The sequence below is a fragment of the Alosa sapidissima genome, chromosome 3, assembly GCF_018492685.1.
Source record: "Alosa sapidissima isolate fAloSap1 chromosome 3, fAloSap1.pri, whole genome shotgun sequence".
NCBI classification, from domain to species: Eukaryota; Metazoa; Chordata; class Actinopteri; order Clupeiformes; family Clupeidae; genus Alosa; species Alosa sapidissima.
This window is the reverse complement of record NC_055959.1, coordinates 31894994-31912518: the sequence shown is the minus strand read 5'-3', so window position 1 is coordinate 31912518 and position 17525 is coordinate 31894994. Positions and strand designations below refer to the sequence as shown.

The following is a 17525-nucleotide window of genomic DNA, read 5'->3' as shown; positions in this document are numbered from 1 at the left end:
GCACAACTTCAACTTCCTCCTCAGTATTTTAGAACGTGCCATGGAGTGAAATGAATTACACCATTACATTAACATTTACATTCCTTCATTCAGTTAGCAGACACTTTTATGCAAAGTGACTTACAGCAAGAGAATACCATTCAAGCTATCGTAAAAAGCATCAATTTCCGCCCCTTTCTTTTGAAAATTCTAAAACAAAGATAATAAATATTGCAAAATAACACTTGATAAAATAACCCTACATTTTTCATTAGCTATACGTGTTTAGATTTAAACAAAATCTGGTTTGGTTCTTAACGGGAGCATTTACTGCCTTAAAAATCTGATTTTGTTTACAGTGCTCAGAGTTTGGTGCTGGGCTGGTGGGTGCCCTATGTTCGCCCACTCACTCGGCACATAAGTGGTTAGACCGAGAATTCTTGTTGCGAAATCAAAATTCCACTGTAGCTCCAAGCGGATTTGTACACGCAGTCTTACAACACTGAATTACAGCTCTTTGAGTCACGGTAAAATGTAATTTTTGGTACATAGCTAATTATTTAGATACTTATGGGGTGGGTGCTTGTGTTTCTTTAGGAGCCGTCTTGGTTTGTATAGAAATGAATATTAAGTGACGTACACATAAATGGGTGGAAATAGGGCACAGGCACAAATAGGTGACCCCTCTCACTCACACACACAATTACACACACACACACACACACACACACACACACACACACACACACACACACACACACCATTACTTACACACACACGCGCGCGCGCGCACACACACACACCATTACTTACACACACACACACACACCATTACTTACACACACACACACAGACCATTACAATACCTCCCAAACACACACACCATACCCACAAACCCTATTACTCCTCTCCACATACACACACCATTCCCCCCCAACCAAACACACAACATACCACCCCCCCCACCCACACACACACACACACACACACACATACATACATAGGTACACCCTCCTCCCTCCTCCCCCCCACCACCCCCCACAAACACACACACACACCATTTCATCATCCCCTTTTCGTTAAGTAACCAAATTCCTGCATATTAATGGGTCACAACTATTTGATTCAGTTGTGTTCCTGAAGTTTTCCCATGTGCCAAGGCCAGACACATGTAGCCTACAAACATGCAGTGACCTGTAACAGATAAACAAACTATGCACACAGGAATGTTGTGTTTCTAATACCTTTCTAATATGAAGAAAGTCAGATTACAACATAACTGTCATATCAGTGCCCAGTTATCAGTACTTACTGGACATGGGTGTGTTTTATAAGCCGTTTCCACTCGGCTCTCTTTTCCATTGCATTTCATATTTTATTGTTCCATGTTCCAGTGCATTCCATATTCCATTCTGTTCCATATTTTTTACAGTCTATGGTTCCATTGCAGAGTTTTCCTTAGGTGTGACATCATCTGTGGTGTCTACTAGGTTTATTACATACTAAAGTGTGAATCCTAGTAGTTGTCTGAACGCTTTATCATTGCTGAGTCATGCTGGTTTGGATGGTTGCATTTCGGAGTTTTTTTTTTTAATCTACTGTACACTATCTGTATCTTTTCTCAATGAATGGAAAGTGGTCAATATCTTTACCAAACAAATAGATTGGGCAGTTTTTAAGATGCCTAAAGATAAAAAAAAAAATTAAAGCTATGCATATGACAAAAGTGACTCATTCACAACAATGTATTACCGACATAACAATGATTACTGACCTACATAGAGGTTGTGATAAAGTTCATTTGTTCTGTACAGTCTGGCGCACTGTCAAACATGTGTTTTTTAGTCTTTAGGAAGCTAGTCCACAGACAGACATGTTTGGATGGTGAATTTCTTTTATACCATATATAAAGGATGCCTCCTCTCCTAACATACGGCTCTTCACAATGCTAGTAGAACGCTCCATTGACTTGAATGGGATTTCCCAACATTCTACGGTAAAATATTTTCATGTAATTACAGCTGCAAACATATAATTACCACTGTCAATGGCAACGGCTTTTGTGCTGCTGATTTAAGTTTTTCATATCACTCCGCAAGTAGTCCGGTCACTTCTTGCATTGGAACTTCATTCAAAAGTGAAAGCAGACGGTTGATCAGCTGTGTTCTAAAGAATGTTTGATTCAAGTTCAGCGTGTGTTGCGAACTATTTGTTTCTCAGCAAAAGCCACGATGAAACGGTAACAAATAATTGTAAAGAGACATACAGTATCATGGAGTTTATTTTTTCGTTTTGGCAAGTAGCCGTATAATAAGCGGGATAATGTATAGAACGCCGGTTTCTTATTGGTAAAATAAGTCCCTTCAGGACGAAGCAAGAGTCTGGTTCGCCCTGTCGGGACTTATTTTACCAATAATGACCGGCGTTCTATACATTATCCCTTACACACACACACACACACACACACACACATATATATATATATATATATATATATAGTTAAAAAAAATTAAGGGAACGCTTACAGGTTTCAACAATTGTTAAAACACATTTTTTGAAACCTTCATCGAAACCGTCATTACTGGGAAAATAAGTCCTGACAGGGCGAACCGGACCCCGACGCGCAGCGGAGGGGTCTTGTTCCGCCCTGAAGGGACTTATTCACAGTAATGACCGGCGTTCTATACATTATCCCGCTTATTATACGGCTACTTGCCAAAACGAAATAATAAACTCCCCACGATATGACTTTAGCCTACATAACCTAGCCTGTTTGTTACCGTTCATCGTGGCATTTGCTGAGAAACAAATAGTTCGCAACACACGCTGCTGAACTTAAATCAAACATTCTTTAGAACACAGCTGATCAACCGTCTGCTTTCACGTTTGAATGAAGTTCCAGTCCTTGCGTATTGATATGAAAGACATTAATCAGAAGCACAAAACCCGTTGCCATTGACAGCGGTCATTAAATGCTTTGCCGGTGATTTATGTAGATTTAACATTGGGCCTTCCCAACGTTCGGGCCTTTCATGTGATTGGAACGTTCCGCAGCACTCTGAAGAGCCGTGTAATAAATATATATATATATATATATATATATATATATATATATATATATATATACTGTATATATATAATCATAATATAATTACCCCCCCCCCCCCCCCAGAAGAAAAAAATGAAAAGTAAGCCCTTACATGATGCACAGATTGAGATTTACATATATGACATAACCATCAACAGATTTAGGTTATCTTGCTGTGAAAAAAGATGCAGCATGACCTGTTTTATTAGATTAGATTAGATTAGATTCAACTTTATTGTCATTGTGCAGAGTACAAGTACAAAGACAACAAAATGCAGTTTCCGTCTAACCAGAAGTGCAATGTGATATACAAAGTATAGACAGGTGGTTGCATAGACAGTTCAATATATATAATGCAGTATAGTATATGGTTGGTTTACAGAAGGTGGTTTACAGCAATATTAATTCAATATAAATATGTGCAGTGTATTAGAAGTAACCTTATAAGAGCAGAATAAATATGGTTATGCAGTATGAACAATATATGAACAACATGTACAGATATGTGCAGTGTAGTAACAGTAACATTAGAAGAGTAAGAATAACATGCAGTGTATTAACAGAATATATTATAAAACAGAATAAAGTATATTTAGTAGGAACCGTATAGGCAGATATGTACATTATGTACAGCTCTGTGCAGTGTGGTAACCGTACCAGTGCAGAAACAGTAACATTTATAGTAAGAATAAGTGTATGTGCAGGATGAATAATATGAAGAGCAGTAGAATATGGCTATGTGGGGGCGGGGGGGTTCAGATGTGGAGAGACCTGTAACGCCTCCCGGAGGGGAGTGGGGTGTACAGTCTGGTTGGGGTGAGAACAGTCTTTGATGATGCTGCGCGCCTTATGCAAGCATCACTTGCCCTAGATGGCCTCGATGGAGAGTGAGGAACCAGAGATGCGTTGGGCAGTTTTCACCACCCTCTGCAGTGCTTTCTGGTCGGAGGCAAAGCAGTTGCCATACCAAACTGTGACACAATTGGTGAGGATGCTCTCAATGGTGCAGAGGTAGAAGTTCACCAGGATCTGAGGAGACCGGTGGACCTTCTTTAGTCTCCTCAGGAAGAAGAGATGCTGGTGAGCCTTCTTGATCAGGGTAGAGGTGTTGAGGGTCCAAGAGAGGTCCTCAGAGATATGGACAGCCAGAAACTTGAAGCTGCAATATAAATGATACTGACAGTAGTTTTGAGAACAGGCCGGGACCCAGTAAGCCCATGACATTCTCTATTCCTGTATTGACAAGAAATAGAACACAAATGCATCGAGCTTATAGGGTAAACCAGTCCAATCTCCTACCCGTACCACATCAACCTCAGATTTCCCATGGACCATATTTCCCCTACCCTGGAAATCCAGAGTTCTCACGAGAGCACAATTTGAATTGTGCCCACAAGATACTCTGGCCACGAGCAATGATCCAAATAGACCTCTCCAGAATAAGTCCCGCCTCCTAACTTCCGTATCCATCCAACCTTGGGTAGTCAAATGTCTATGGGAAATAACATGGTGTTTTGAAAGATCGTACCTGTCAAACTCTGTAGGTGACAAAGTAGAAAAAGCTGCTGGGCAGATTGGCCTACACACTTCTGCCATCTAGTTTCCACTGGATTTTTTTATTTTCTGTGCCGTTTAAGTAGTATAGTCTATAGTATACTACTTGAACGGCACCGACAATAAAAAAAAAATCCAGTGGAAACTAGATGGCAGAAGTGTGTAGGCCAATCTGCCCACTATCTTTTTCAACTTCGCTACCTACAGATGTTTTACCGGTATTATATTTCGAAACGCCATGTTATTTCCTATACATGGATTTCTATGGAACGTCACGAAAACATGCGTGTGAAATATAGTCTGAAATGAGATGTTAATATAATTGAGACAACAGCTGTATAAAAAAAAAAAAAAAAAAATCCGATTGTAGCTTACAGCAGCCAACTATTTAGGTTAAGTTTCTAACGTTGTGGACGGCCACCAAGCGTCTTCTGCCTCACGGCTGCGCGCGCATCTAGTTTTGTTGGTAAACGGGAAACCCGTGTATAGACAATCCACGCCCGGAAGTTGGATGGATACGGAAGTTACGGAGGCGGGACTTATTCTGGAGAGGTCAATTTCTTCTATCTCTCGAGCGAGAGGGACCAATCAAATCGGTGTAGGCGGGACAAAGGCGAGCTACACTGATGACTGACACTGATGAATTGTTGTGATTGGTCGTAGCGTTATCCAGCTGCGTGCAGTGAGAGTTTCAAATGCATGCTTGGTGCCGCCCCTCGAATTGGGCCATTTTCATTACTCGTGGCCAGACCCTTAATCTGAAAGATTCCAGGGTCTGGTTTACCAGGCTATATTTCCCCAACACTTACAGCAAAACTAGCACTCCTAAATATCAGATGTCTTTCAAACAAATCATTCTTATCTAATTTGCTCACTTCCGGCTAACAATGTCTTGAGAAACTAACGTTATCAGAGCTATCTACAAGTTTACAAGGAATTTGCGGCATCTGCCAAATATTAATCTGTCACAGGTGGCAGATATTGTGGAACATCACACGAAAACTAAACGATCCAAACTGGATGGGGGATGTAAATTGTTCCATGAACAATTCATATATGAAGGTAAAGTCAGTCAGCTAGCTTGATGGCTAATACCAGATAACTAGATGGATAATACTAGATAAGACACAAAGTGTGCTGTAAGTATGTTGGGGATGTGTGTTGGAGAAGCTTCCTGATGAAATAATGTGCTGTGTATGTAGGGGGGGGGGGGGGGGGCAGGGACTTACTATTGCAAGCAGAGTACTGTATGTAATGTATGTGAGTGATGACAGTGAAGATGTGTGTGTGGGCGGGAGGGGAGTGGAGCAGTGACTGTGTGTGTGTGGGTAGGTGGGGGCAGTGTGCTGTAAGTATGTAGAGGATGTGTGTTGGAGAAGATCCTGAAGACAATGTGCTGTGTATGTGGGCGGGGGGGCAGTGTGCAGCAAGTCAGATATGGCCTCAGGCCCTTTGCTTAAACAATTGAAGTCACCCTTAATGTGTATTGCATGTATCAGAGCTAATTCATCCTGGGCTAAAGTATGTCGGTACGGGGCCCACGCAGCACTCTTGCACCTGGGCCCACCATCGCTTTGTTACGCCACTGGGCGAATTGGAAGGGGTCCATTGAGGGTGGTATTTGACAGAGGGGTCCCAGATAGCAGGATTTAATAACATAACCTGTGGTATATGATTGAGGGGTCTAATAAGACACATCACATAGATTAACATAATCCGTGTTGATTGAAGGGCCCTTTTCAGATATCAGGGATGGAGAACACAGTAACAGAAGTTTGGGCTTCAGGGCCCCCTGAACCCTTGGGCCCCTGGGCCTGGTAGGCCTATAATCCATCCCTGCATGGGACACACTGGATCCGACCTTGATGCACCCATGCAGTGAAACACCATAATATTACCCCTTTTCTCTTTTAATCAAAGTCTTTTTTATTGTGTTTTCACATATAACAACACATAACAACCCACAACTCACAACATACAGATTAACACATTATATAACAGAAAATAGACACATAACTAAAGAAACATGAATAAAGAAAATTTAAAAAAGGGGATGAGGACAATAATACTCACATCATACAATGTCACTAGAGTCCACTGGTGTAAAAACAGGTTGCCAGATACTATACATTGATATTACCCTGTATATAACAACAAATTTGTTCAAGTGTTAAGTGGTACATTACACTATTGATCCAATGTTTAAATGTAGGTGGAGATATCCCTTTTCTGTAAAGACATGGTCACACAGAGATATACTCAGGGATGGCACTAGAATAGAATGAAATAAAAACAGTTATGTGCAAGAACGCATAACAGAAGCATCAGTGTATAAACTACTTATATATAAAAAAAATCATACGTTCTGGTTCCAGTGCTCTCGGAATACATATGGAAATATCATTTTTGAGAGGCCATCATAGATTACTCAAATTATACACCCCGGTCTTATAGCAATGTGCTTTAAAGTTTTATGACATCATCCCTGATGCTGATATTTCTGTTGACAATAATACTCTGATTACATTTTGATATTAATATTACAGTAACAATTAAGGGAATTTAAGTGAACACACAACCACTAAAAACCTTTCCTGTTGGGGTGGTGTGAAAAGTTCATGAGCTTTTAAAATTGAATCGACAACTGTTATCAACTACTGATAACAGTTCGGTCCATTAGCCAATACCAGGTTGAGGCGTCATTTACAATACCCTGTGTGCACTGACAAGGACTTTGACCATGTAGCTCATAATCGAGATTTGTGAGAAGTGAGGCAACTTTCCCATCTAAATGCTGTTTTACAGAAAAGGACTTTTACAAGCTTCTCCCGATAATGTGTAACTAGCCTTATCACGCTAGTTAACTAAGACGAAGACATAAAAGTTGTGATCGAGCGTTGTGAATGTCACCTGACTTCTCCCAATGCTAAAAACATTGTGTACCGCTGGAAACATGGATTTTTACTGCCAGTGCTGCCAAAATGTGATTGTCATATTTTCCATTCCTCAAAAGCAACAATGTATTGTGGCCGACTCGCTTGAGGGAAAAGACTTGTGTGTATACATTCAAAACATAAATATATCTTATGAATTTTAAATAATTTACAAATTCTCAAAGAAAAAAAAAAACATTCCTGATGTGATACTCTGTATGTTGTGGACAAGCCATATTGTAAACTATTCTTATTTGGGGACTCTTCTCAATTTCATCCTGCCATGCCTCAGACATACGTTTTGTTCTGGGACGCTGTAAATACTAAACAGGCCTCTCCTTTAGTCACTGCGTCATCCATCTTTCCTCCGGAATGCTCCACATTCCATCATCAGTCCAAGATGAGTCAGCTTTTTTTCCCCCGTTCACCAGCTTCTGCCAGTTTCCAGTCTTTATGCCCGGGACTAAAGTCTTTAACCTTTGAGTCTTCATGCCCAGGCAACACATGGCACTGTGGCCCAAATAGTAGTCCATGTTCTCTGATTTCTTCTCTGCTCTGGCCTTCCCATCACTGAGACTCGTCCTTTACGAGCCTGCGGCAGAAGATGGAGATGGAGGCTCAGGGAAAGGGGGAGTGTAGGGAGGAGGGGGCGCGTCTGGTGCCATGAAGAGCTCTGGCTTCATTTCCAGCTGAGGGAGGAAGAGAAATGTTCATATCGAGAGTTGCCGCGACAACACCATCACGCTTCATCTAGCTTCACAGATGGCATCGGACTGACTGTCCTATCTCCCTACACCTACAGTGTTGAGAAGTTAGCAAGCTAAGTAAACAATAAATATTATAAGAAATGTAACAATAATACAATAATTATAATAATAATAACAATTAATGATAATAATAAAATTGTAAATTAAAAAATGCTTTAGGCTTTCAGGTTTTTTAGAGAGAGAAAAGACTGTCTGCGCTTTGACGTGCTACCTCATGATAAGCGGGCGGTGGTGGGCTGAGGCTTCTGACTTGGCTGTAGCGAGGAGGCCGGTAGAGGTCATCGTCGGGCACGGAGGGGGGATACGGGATGATGTAGACAGACGAGCTGTCGGCCTCGCGAGCGGTCTGCATCCGACTGCGCTCCTCACGGGCGCGCTGCAGGGCTCGACACGAGGTGTTGCAGCACAGGATGACCACACAAAAGCAGATGAGGGGAACAAAGATCCTGAGGGGGAGGAGGAGAGAGAGAAAAGGGTCAGAAGATCTGATCACACATCCTGCATCCTGATGTGTGTGTGTGTGTGTGTACGTATGTCTATAATGAAAGTGTTGTGAATCAGAATCATTTCTGTAAATGTACATACTGTGTACTTCTTATGGGGCAAGTCCAGATTACTGTTACTTTTCTTATCTTACTGTATTTTATTTCTATGGTTTATGTGGGGAACGCAATTGTAAACATTTGCAATGAGCATGTATCTAGTGTTATTATTAATGTTTACGTTCCCAGTGTCTGTTCCTTCACACACTTCCTTTTCCCCTCTGTACTACTAAGTTTGACTTTTACTCTAGTCACTCAAAGCTAAAGATAATAAATGATGTACTGGTTTTTGTTGTATGCTCCAGATTAAGAGCATAGTTTTTTCTGCTTTAAAGCACCTAGGCTGTTCAGATGCTGGTAGTAACTAATATCATTTCCATACATTCTTTGATTCTTTGATTTGATTCTCTTTGACTTTGAATTTTATTTTTGTCATTTTGTTGCACCTTTATTTCTTTATATTACTGTTTATTTCAGTTGATTTCCTTTTAAGTTTATCCTGCCTAGTAGGAATACTTGGTCAGATGATATTGTTACAAGTTTGTCATTTTACAGTTTTTTTTTCAGTGTCTAACTAGTTGTTACATTTTCAAAACTCTAAACACAATTAGCACAGCATCGGTCTTTTGGGGCCATACCATTCACACATTTCATGTCGTTTTCACACAATATGCAGTCAGTGAACACATTTCCACTATGCTTACATTTTCTTAACAGACAAGATACCTCCCAACAAAACTATGGATTGTTTTTGTAGTATTTACGAACACACAACATCCCACAATAGCAAACACAATATTACAAACCTTAGATACACTATAAAAAACCTCTGCTTCTGCTACCAAATGGTTTTCATCTCATGTGGCCTAACTCTGAAGATCGCAGAGATTAGATACAGTAATTTTGTGTTTTTTTTTTAGTTCCCCCCCTTTTTATCTGGGTTTTTTGCTGTTGTTTTTTGTTCAGAATGCTCTTGTGTGTTTCATGGATATTTTGTTCACTGTAAGCAATACTGTAAAACTGCTTTTGTTCTATCATACTTTAAGCAGTATTTCTACTGCATCTCCTGCAGTAAACAGTAAAGGGAAAAAAACTGATTTGCTTTTTACTGGAATGCAAACCATGAATGTGGGCATACAGTTCCCAACCAAGAAATTCAGTGTAAAAACTGTGGATAGAGCATGTTTTGCATGCAAATACCTGTAAAACTGAAATATAAAAGTCTATGCCGTTTTTGTAATGTCAACAATAGCCAGTATTTTGAAACCTGGTGTACTTTGATTGACTGCATGTACCTTGTGAAGTGAAAACAAGTGTTATTCTTTGACAGAATAATTTCATTTTGAGTCAGATTTCCAGTGTTTTGGTAAAGTTAGTGTGTGCAGAGAAAGATGTGTTCTGTTTTGAAATTAAGAGTTAGTATATATTTAACAAAATGTGTTTTTGAGAAGAAAATTATCCATTTGGCCAATTGTGTTTTGTAGGTGTGAGTCTGTGTTAAGAGTTTAGAAAAAGTATCTGAAGTATGGGTAAGTGCTTGTTAGCGATTGAAAAAAAACTGTAGTTACCAATAATGAGATGCTTTGTATGCAGATGGGTATACATATATTTATACTGTTTGTTCTGTAACTGTCTTAATACATTATGGAATTTACAGAGTAAAATACAGAATATGCAATACTTGCGACTTCCATTTATTTTTAGAAGGGAAGAAAGTAGGCTCACTTACTCCAGTATGGGAAATGACATATCCAATCCAGACATCTTTACTTTGGTGACCTGATGGCACGCTGTAGAATGGAGCAAATCATTATATTAAGCCAGGTCAACAGGACAGCCTTCACTGAGAACACACTGTATACTTTGCAACACCCTTATTCGTTGAAGGGCAATACATAATGACCATAGTGTCTCGTGGATTTCTCACTTATAACTGTAGTCCAGTCATTCTATCTGGTTGGACCCTTATAGATGAGCCCCCACTTGATGGGGTTCTGCTCAAGGTTTCTTCCCCTAAAAACAAAGGGATGTTTGTCTTGCTATCAATGCCTAAGTGCTTGGTTTAAGGGGTTCAGTCTCTGGATACTACCATTTTAGTTGTTATTGATACTACATAAATTAATAAATCAAATTTAATTTAATTGAAAAATAATTTAGATCTCCTTAAAAACTGTTTGCACCTATTTCATTTAGATACCTGTAAGACATTTTACTGATGTGTCCATGGGATATTGCGCATTCAGAATTCACTGAATTTAAACATGAACATTATGAAATTGTGGATTGAAGTCTCTGATTAAGTGGATTGAAGTCTCTAGTCTCTAGTTTTACCCTGAGAGAAGCCAATAATATTACAGAAGACAGATCATACCGCACTGATGACAGATATGCAGAAAAAGATTAAATAATGAAATGCTACCAACCGCACTATATCTAGTCAAATACAACTGCTAAATCACATAGCAACCTTGTCCCATTATGTGTCTTAAGTGATACACCACATAAAATATAGTCATCCTCATTTTTAATGAACCAGTAGTAGCAGTTGCAACATTATAATTCTCTGTTGTTGACCCATCTATTAATATTTTGCAGCCCTGCAGAAAAGACACAGTTGAATGACTGTGACAATCATTTTCTTTGTGGTGTCAAGATAAGCAGCCAGTTGTGCAAACAGATGTAGGTTACCCTTAGCAAGTAGATGGATGTGTCGCATATAGAACGTTATACGTGCATGGCATTGCATGTCATGTTTGTGCAAGGGTCTGGCGACTGCTGTCACATTCATCATATCTGTCATCACACGACTTTTGAAGCAGCTCTTGACTGATTTTATGCCACAATAGGCAATTGCCAAAAGGCCTTCAAATGATTTGATTGTGAAAAATGTACTACACTGAATTATCACCTTGCAACAAGACATCACCCTGCAATTGTGTTTTAAAGTATAGAATATGATAAGATGTTTTCAGTGTGTTAGATGTATATGGCTGTCTGAGAAAAGAAACAGGTAAATCCTCATGCGAACCCTAGGAGCGGATGAGTTAGCCACACTATCTAGCCTGGCTAGCGCCACCACTTCTCAATGAGACGTGGTCTGGGAACCAAACGTTCATTTTCTCGTATTTGAAAAAAATGCCCAGATCCGTTTATTGGGTGCCACGGATGTCTATCAAATGCGTCTGTGCATAGCTCATCATCGTCTTGCTTTCCCCCCTGTTCTGTGATTGGTTCCCTATCTCAGGCGAAAATTTGCTCCATGGTCTCCAGGCTGCCTTAGCAGCGTGAATCAAATCGCGCGCAAGGCAGCATGGGAACACCCAGGCTACCCACTATCAGTAATGAAATTGGGTTTCACTGGTCAGTAGCCTAATTCTGTTTTTTGTTTTGTCCATTTAATGACTGCAACACAAATCAGTCTTTAAAGTGCTATCATGTATGACAACTATGACTTATATCCATATGGTATTTGGATTTGATGTACAGCATACCCTCGTCCACATCACACAATAAACCAAAACAACCCAAAACTACCCAAATTCCAGCTTCTGCATTCTGAAACAGATCCAGAAGGCCATGTAGGAGGGTACCACAATATGGTGACCCTCTGGCTTGCAAATATTATTTAGCACACCGGACCAATTTTTAAGCTATGTGAGCAGGTCGCACACACAAATGCACTGCAATCACACATCAGATCCAATTACAATACACTCTTCCCCGAGGGGTGCAGGAATAAACAGTCAAGGCCATGACTTTGAAACTGCAGTGTTTCCATGACAGTCTCAAAAAGGCATCTCAATATCTGACAGGCTGGATTTTTTATGTTGCAAACCTTAGGAGCCAATCACATCAATTTGTGAGATAGCTACCCAAAGCATTCCGATGTGACAGGTAAGTGAAACTGTTGTCAGAGGTGAGACTATTAAGGTCTATGAATAATAAATAAGGCAAAAGTTCAGATAGTTCTATTCAAACCATTTTACATTCACTGCAGGCCTCTGTTGAGCGTCTGCTGAGTCAACCATCAATTAACTCTACGCTACGAGGTCAAAGTCAAGACTCTTCCTCTGTGGTTCCTCATTGGTGGAATGAGTTATGTAATGTTCTACATTTTTAAGAAACGTACGACTCATCTCATTGCACTTCATTTATTTCTCTTCCAGATTCAGGGTTTGTATGTTGGTCTTTTGAAGAAACATGTTCTTAAAACTCAGTTTCACAAAGATTGTAATGTTCACCAGAGTTGCCTCATTTAGGATTTGCTCGGGTAAGAAAAGGATCTATGCACAAACCACAAGTTATATTCTACACACTGAGTGCTGTTTGTATCAAAGAGTAGGTTTTCCAAAAGTGTTCTCTTTCATAGAAATATGGCATTGACTTTAGTGATTGTTGTAAACTATGAGCCTGGTTAATTTGTCTGATGCTGCTAATCAGTGACACTGAAAACCTCCCTTGTGCTCGACCTGCATGTTTTAAGTATAGTATAGAGTATAGATACTCTTTTGATCTTTGCATTTATCCCATGCGTGAATTAGTGAAACACACAGAGCACACAATGAGCACACAGTGAGGTGAAGCACACACTAACCCAGATCAGTTAGCTGCCTTGCTACAGCGGCGCTCGGGGAGCAGTGAGGGGTTAGGTGCCTTGCTCAAAGGCACTTCAGCCGTGGATGTGGGCATGGGAGAGCAGTGCTCAACCACTTCCCCCACCCCCATTTTTCCTACAGGTCGGGGATCGAACCGGTAACCCTTCGGTTCCATGCCCGAAGTACGCCACGTAAGTCACGGCTGCGCCCTTTTCTTCTATAGGCTATAGATGTTTTACTCTTTAATTCTTAAAAGCAAATACAGAAATAACCCCCAAATAACAGTTTCCCCCTCAGGGAAAAAAGGAGCATTGTAAAGACGGTGTGCAGACTCACTAAATCGCAAACAGCCAAACCTTAGACCATTGTGATCATTTCTACAGCACCTTGTAATTAACATCACATGTGCCTCCATGTGAATAGCATGGGCCGATTCCAAAATCACTACGCCGTGGCCTACTGGTTAGCACTTCAGACTTGTAACCGGAGGGTTGCCGGTTCGAACCCCGACCATTAGGCACGGCTGAAGTGCCCTTGAGCAAGGCACCTGACCCCTCACTGCTCCCCGAGCGTCGCTGTTGTTGCAGACAGCTCACTGCGCCGGGATTAGTGTGTGCTTCACCTCACTGTGTGTTCACTGTGTGCTGAGTGTGTTTCACTAATTCACGGATTGGGATAAATGCAGAGACCAAATTTCCCTCATGGGATCAAAAAAGAGTACTTACTTACTTACACACCATTCCCTCACCACAAGACACTGCCCACAGAGTCCGACTGACAGGATTTAAGAGACCATTTGACCAAAGTCAGAAGAAACAAGTCAGTTCTTACCTCAGAGATGGTTTGTTGTTTTCAGAGTTGGTGACGTTAGAGCTCTGATAGGCTCTTGGTGTGTCTGTGTGTACACACGGACGGGTGTCTCTTATCTGACAGGGGTACACCATAGGACTATAAGAGACCAGATTAGGTTTTATGGCAACAGCCACGGCCTTAAAGGTGCAGCACCTGGACTGTTCACACACAAGAGGCCAAGTGGGGCTCAGTCAGTCAGTTACAGAACCGACTATACGTCACACAACATTAAGTATGCTACAGAACCGACTAAATGTCACACAACATACGCTACAGAACCGACTAAATGTCACAGAACATACGCTACAGAACCGACTTAACGTCACAGAACATACGCTACAGAACTGACTAAACAAGCAAATTCAGCTCAGTCATGGGCCCCCGGCTGCAAAGGTGGGCATCCTCTTGGTAAAAATAATCTTTGAGTTAAAAAATAAGACTTGATACACTCTATCCACTGTAGTACAGCGGCTAAGCACTGGAATCGTTCAGTTTTTGCAGAAAGCATGAAACTTGGCACAGTTATACTACTACCCCTAGTGATCAAAAATTAAAATGGACCCCAACAAATAGCGCCCCCTAGTGGCCACCATTTTGAATTCAAATATGGCCACCATTCTTAATAGAATTGTTGATACAACTTCAAAATTAAGCAAGATAAAAATGTCTTTTATGTTCTAACACTTAACTTTTAGGGTCAAGGAAGCTATTGACATGATTTACAAACAAACCTGATGTTGACCATTTTGAAATCCAATATGGCGGATACCAAATGTGAAAATATAGATAGACCATCTCTATTGTTATTCATGATAGAAATATCATTCAAAAACAATTGCAAAGTTTGAAAAGTAATTTTATCACAACCTCAATAATATATGAGGCATCAAATATAATCTGGTAAGATTCCAATATGGCCACCGTGTAAGAAAATAAGCCAGAAATTCTATATTTTCTACCTTCTCTTTCTGAGCAAACCTTAACTCTTACTGCTGAAAAAATTATACACTTTAAAAAATGAAACACATCAGATCTCAATGGGGAAAAAACATCATGCTGGACATCTACGTTACATTACATTTTACTGACGCATTTTTAACCAAAGCGACTTACAACCTGGTAAACAGTTTAAAGCTTTTAAAACAATTCTCTCAACAATTGTAGAACAATTTAAAACAATTCAAAAAGGTAGAGAACAATAGGAAAAGGTGCATCAGTGAGTGCTGTTTTTATACAGTCAAGTGTCAGTTTTAGTCAGGTGGTAAGTGCTAGAATTATCTAGTTGTAAGTTGTGCTACGAGATGAGATATTCTCTGGAGTTGGGTCTTCAGGAGTTTTTTTGAAGATGGAGAGGGATGCCCTTGCTCTAGTAGGAACTGGTAAAAGTTTGGATTGACCTTAGCGTGGCGTGTCATTTTACTGAGGAGCGCAACAGATGGGAGGTATGCCCATGCCAGAACTGGAGACTACTTTGTAGGCAAGCTTTAGAGACTTGAATTTGATGTGGGCGGCCATAGTAGCCAGTGTGGCTGGATGAGCAGCGGGGTAATGTGCCCTTTTGGGTTGGTTGTAGACCAGACGCACCGGCACGTTCTGGATCATCTGAAGGGGTTTCACTGTGACTTGCCTGTGCCAGGAGTTGGGTAGCATCTTGAGTCAAGTCTCCTGATTCGGGCGACCGAGGCAACATGATCAAAGAAGGTTAGTTGGTTGTCAAGAACGACTCCTAAATTTCTTGCAGCCCTGGTAGGTGCAACAGACAGAGAGTCAATTTTGATGTTGATGTCATGATGTATAGTAGGTTTAGCTGGGAGGTGAGTGTGTCTTCATCCATGTAGATATGTCTGAGAGGCAATCCGAAATCCGTGCCAAGACCAAGGGGTCATCAAGTGGAAAGAACAGATAGAGCTGTGTGTCGTCTGCATAGCAGTAGTATGAGAAGCTGTGCGAACGGATAATCTGTACTACTGGTTTCACAGAAATGTTGTTATTTGGACATTTCAAAAAACTCTCTTTCCAGTGAAGGCAGCAACCCCCCACACACAACAGGTGTACCTGCAGGAAATCTATCTGGATCTATAATCTCATATTTGGATTTAGGGCTACATCTACTTCAGTCAGTTTATCAACAGGCTGGGATGTGTACAAATATCTGGCAAGAATATGTGTTGAAGAAATCCACTGAAGACTATTCTTTGAGAATTATGTTAGAAAGTACAGTGTCCTTCTGTGACAGTGTTTCCCATACATTGACTTAGTATAGTATAGTATATATACTCTTTTGATCCCGTGAGGGAAATTTGGTCTCTGCATTTATCCCAATCCGTGAATTAGTGAAACACACACAGCACACAGTGTACACACAGTGAGGTGAAGCACACACTAATCCCGGCGCAGTGAGCTGCCTGCAACAACAGCAGTGAGGGGTTAGGTGCCTTGCTCAAGGGCGCTTCAGCCGTGCCTGCTGGTCGGGGCTCGAACCGGCAACCCTCCGGTTACAAGTCCGAAGTGCTAACCAGTAGGCCACGGCTGCCCCAACATTTATTTGTGACTTATTTGTGGCGGCCCACCACAATATCAACATTGACCACCACCCAATGATTTTCCAGGTTGTACTAAATTGTGCTTAAATCTGGTTAGCATCATAACCACACTGTGCTAACTTGTTAAAAACTGTTGTATTCAAGTTAATTCTGCAAACCAACCACCACAAATGGAATTAAATTCTGTGGGAAACACTGTGTGGCATACAGCAGTAATATCCTCTCTGCCTTCCTTATTCCACACAATAAGCCTATTTCACAGTGTCCAGGTGTCCGGCCTCGTTGATGTTAATGATGCCTTAATTGGCAGGGTAAAACGTCTTCCTGCTTTTGTCTTTCCTGTGGACTTTTCTTTTGCTGTCTATGGGACAGTGCTGTTCCACAGGAAGTTGATTTACACAGCGGCCCCATCTTGTGAAATGGGCTAATTACACTGGATTGACAGCAAGTATTTGTGTGAGACTATGTAGCAAGAGACACATCAATTTAGACAACAGTTTAAAATAATAATTACTTCTTTGAACACTGCAGTTTGCCAACACATAGATAAGTAAGCTGTGGTAATAATAAGTAAGTGTATTCGAGGGGACACTGAATACAGAAGTGAAAATGTAGTCTAATCGGTGAAATTCTCCAGAAGCTGGTCAGATTTTTGACCTTTGCCTTTGACCT

The 17525-nt window shown here is 40.7% G+C and overlaps 1 protein-coding gene across 2 annotated transcripts; it reads right to left on the bottom strand.

The window, feature by feature from the left end:
* Positions 1-7712: 7712 nt before the first annotated feature.
* si:dkey-283b1.6 (extensin) lies at positions 7713-14775 on the bottom strand. 2 transcript variants are annotated; one of them, XM_042085342.1, is made up of 5 exons: positions 14290-14775; positions 10791-10876; positions 10593-10653; positions 8533-8767; positions 7713-8243 (listed from the first exon to the last, which is right to left on the bottom strand). In XM_042085342.1, the coding sequence occupies exons 3-5, from the start codon at positions 10625-10627 to the stop codon at positions 8139-8141; spliced, it is 375 nt and encodes a 124-aa protein (XP_041941276.1). In that variant the 5' UTR covers positions 10628-10653; positions 10791-10876; positions 14290-14775; the 3' UTR covers positions 7713-8138. The 2 variants fall into 2 exon arrangements, with proteins under 2 accessions (XP_041941276.1, XP_041941275.1); XM_042085341.1 differs by lacking the exon at positions 10791-10876.
* Between the last annotated feature and the right edge of the window lie 2750 nt (positions 14776-17525).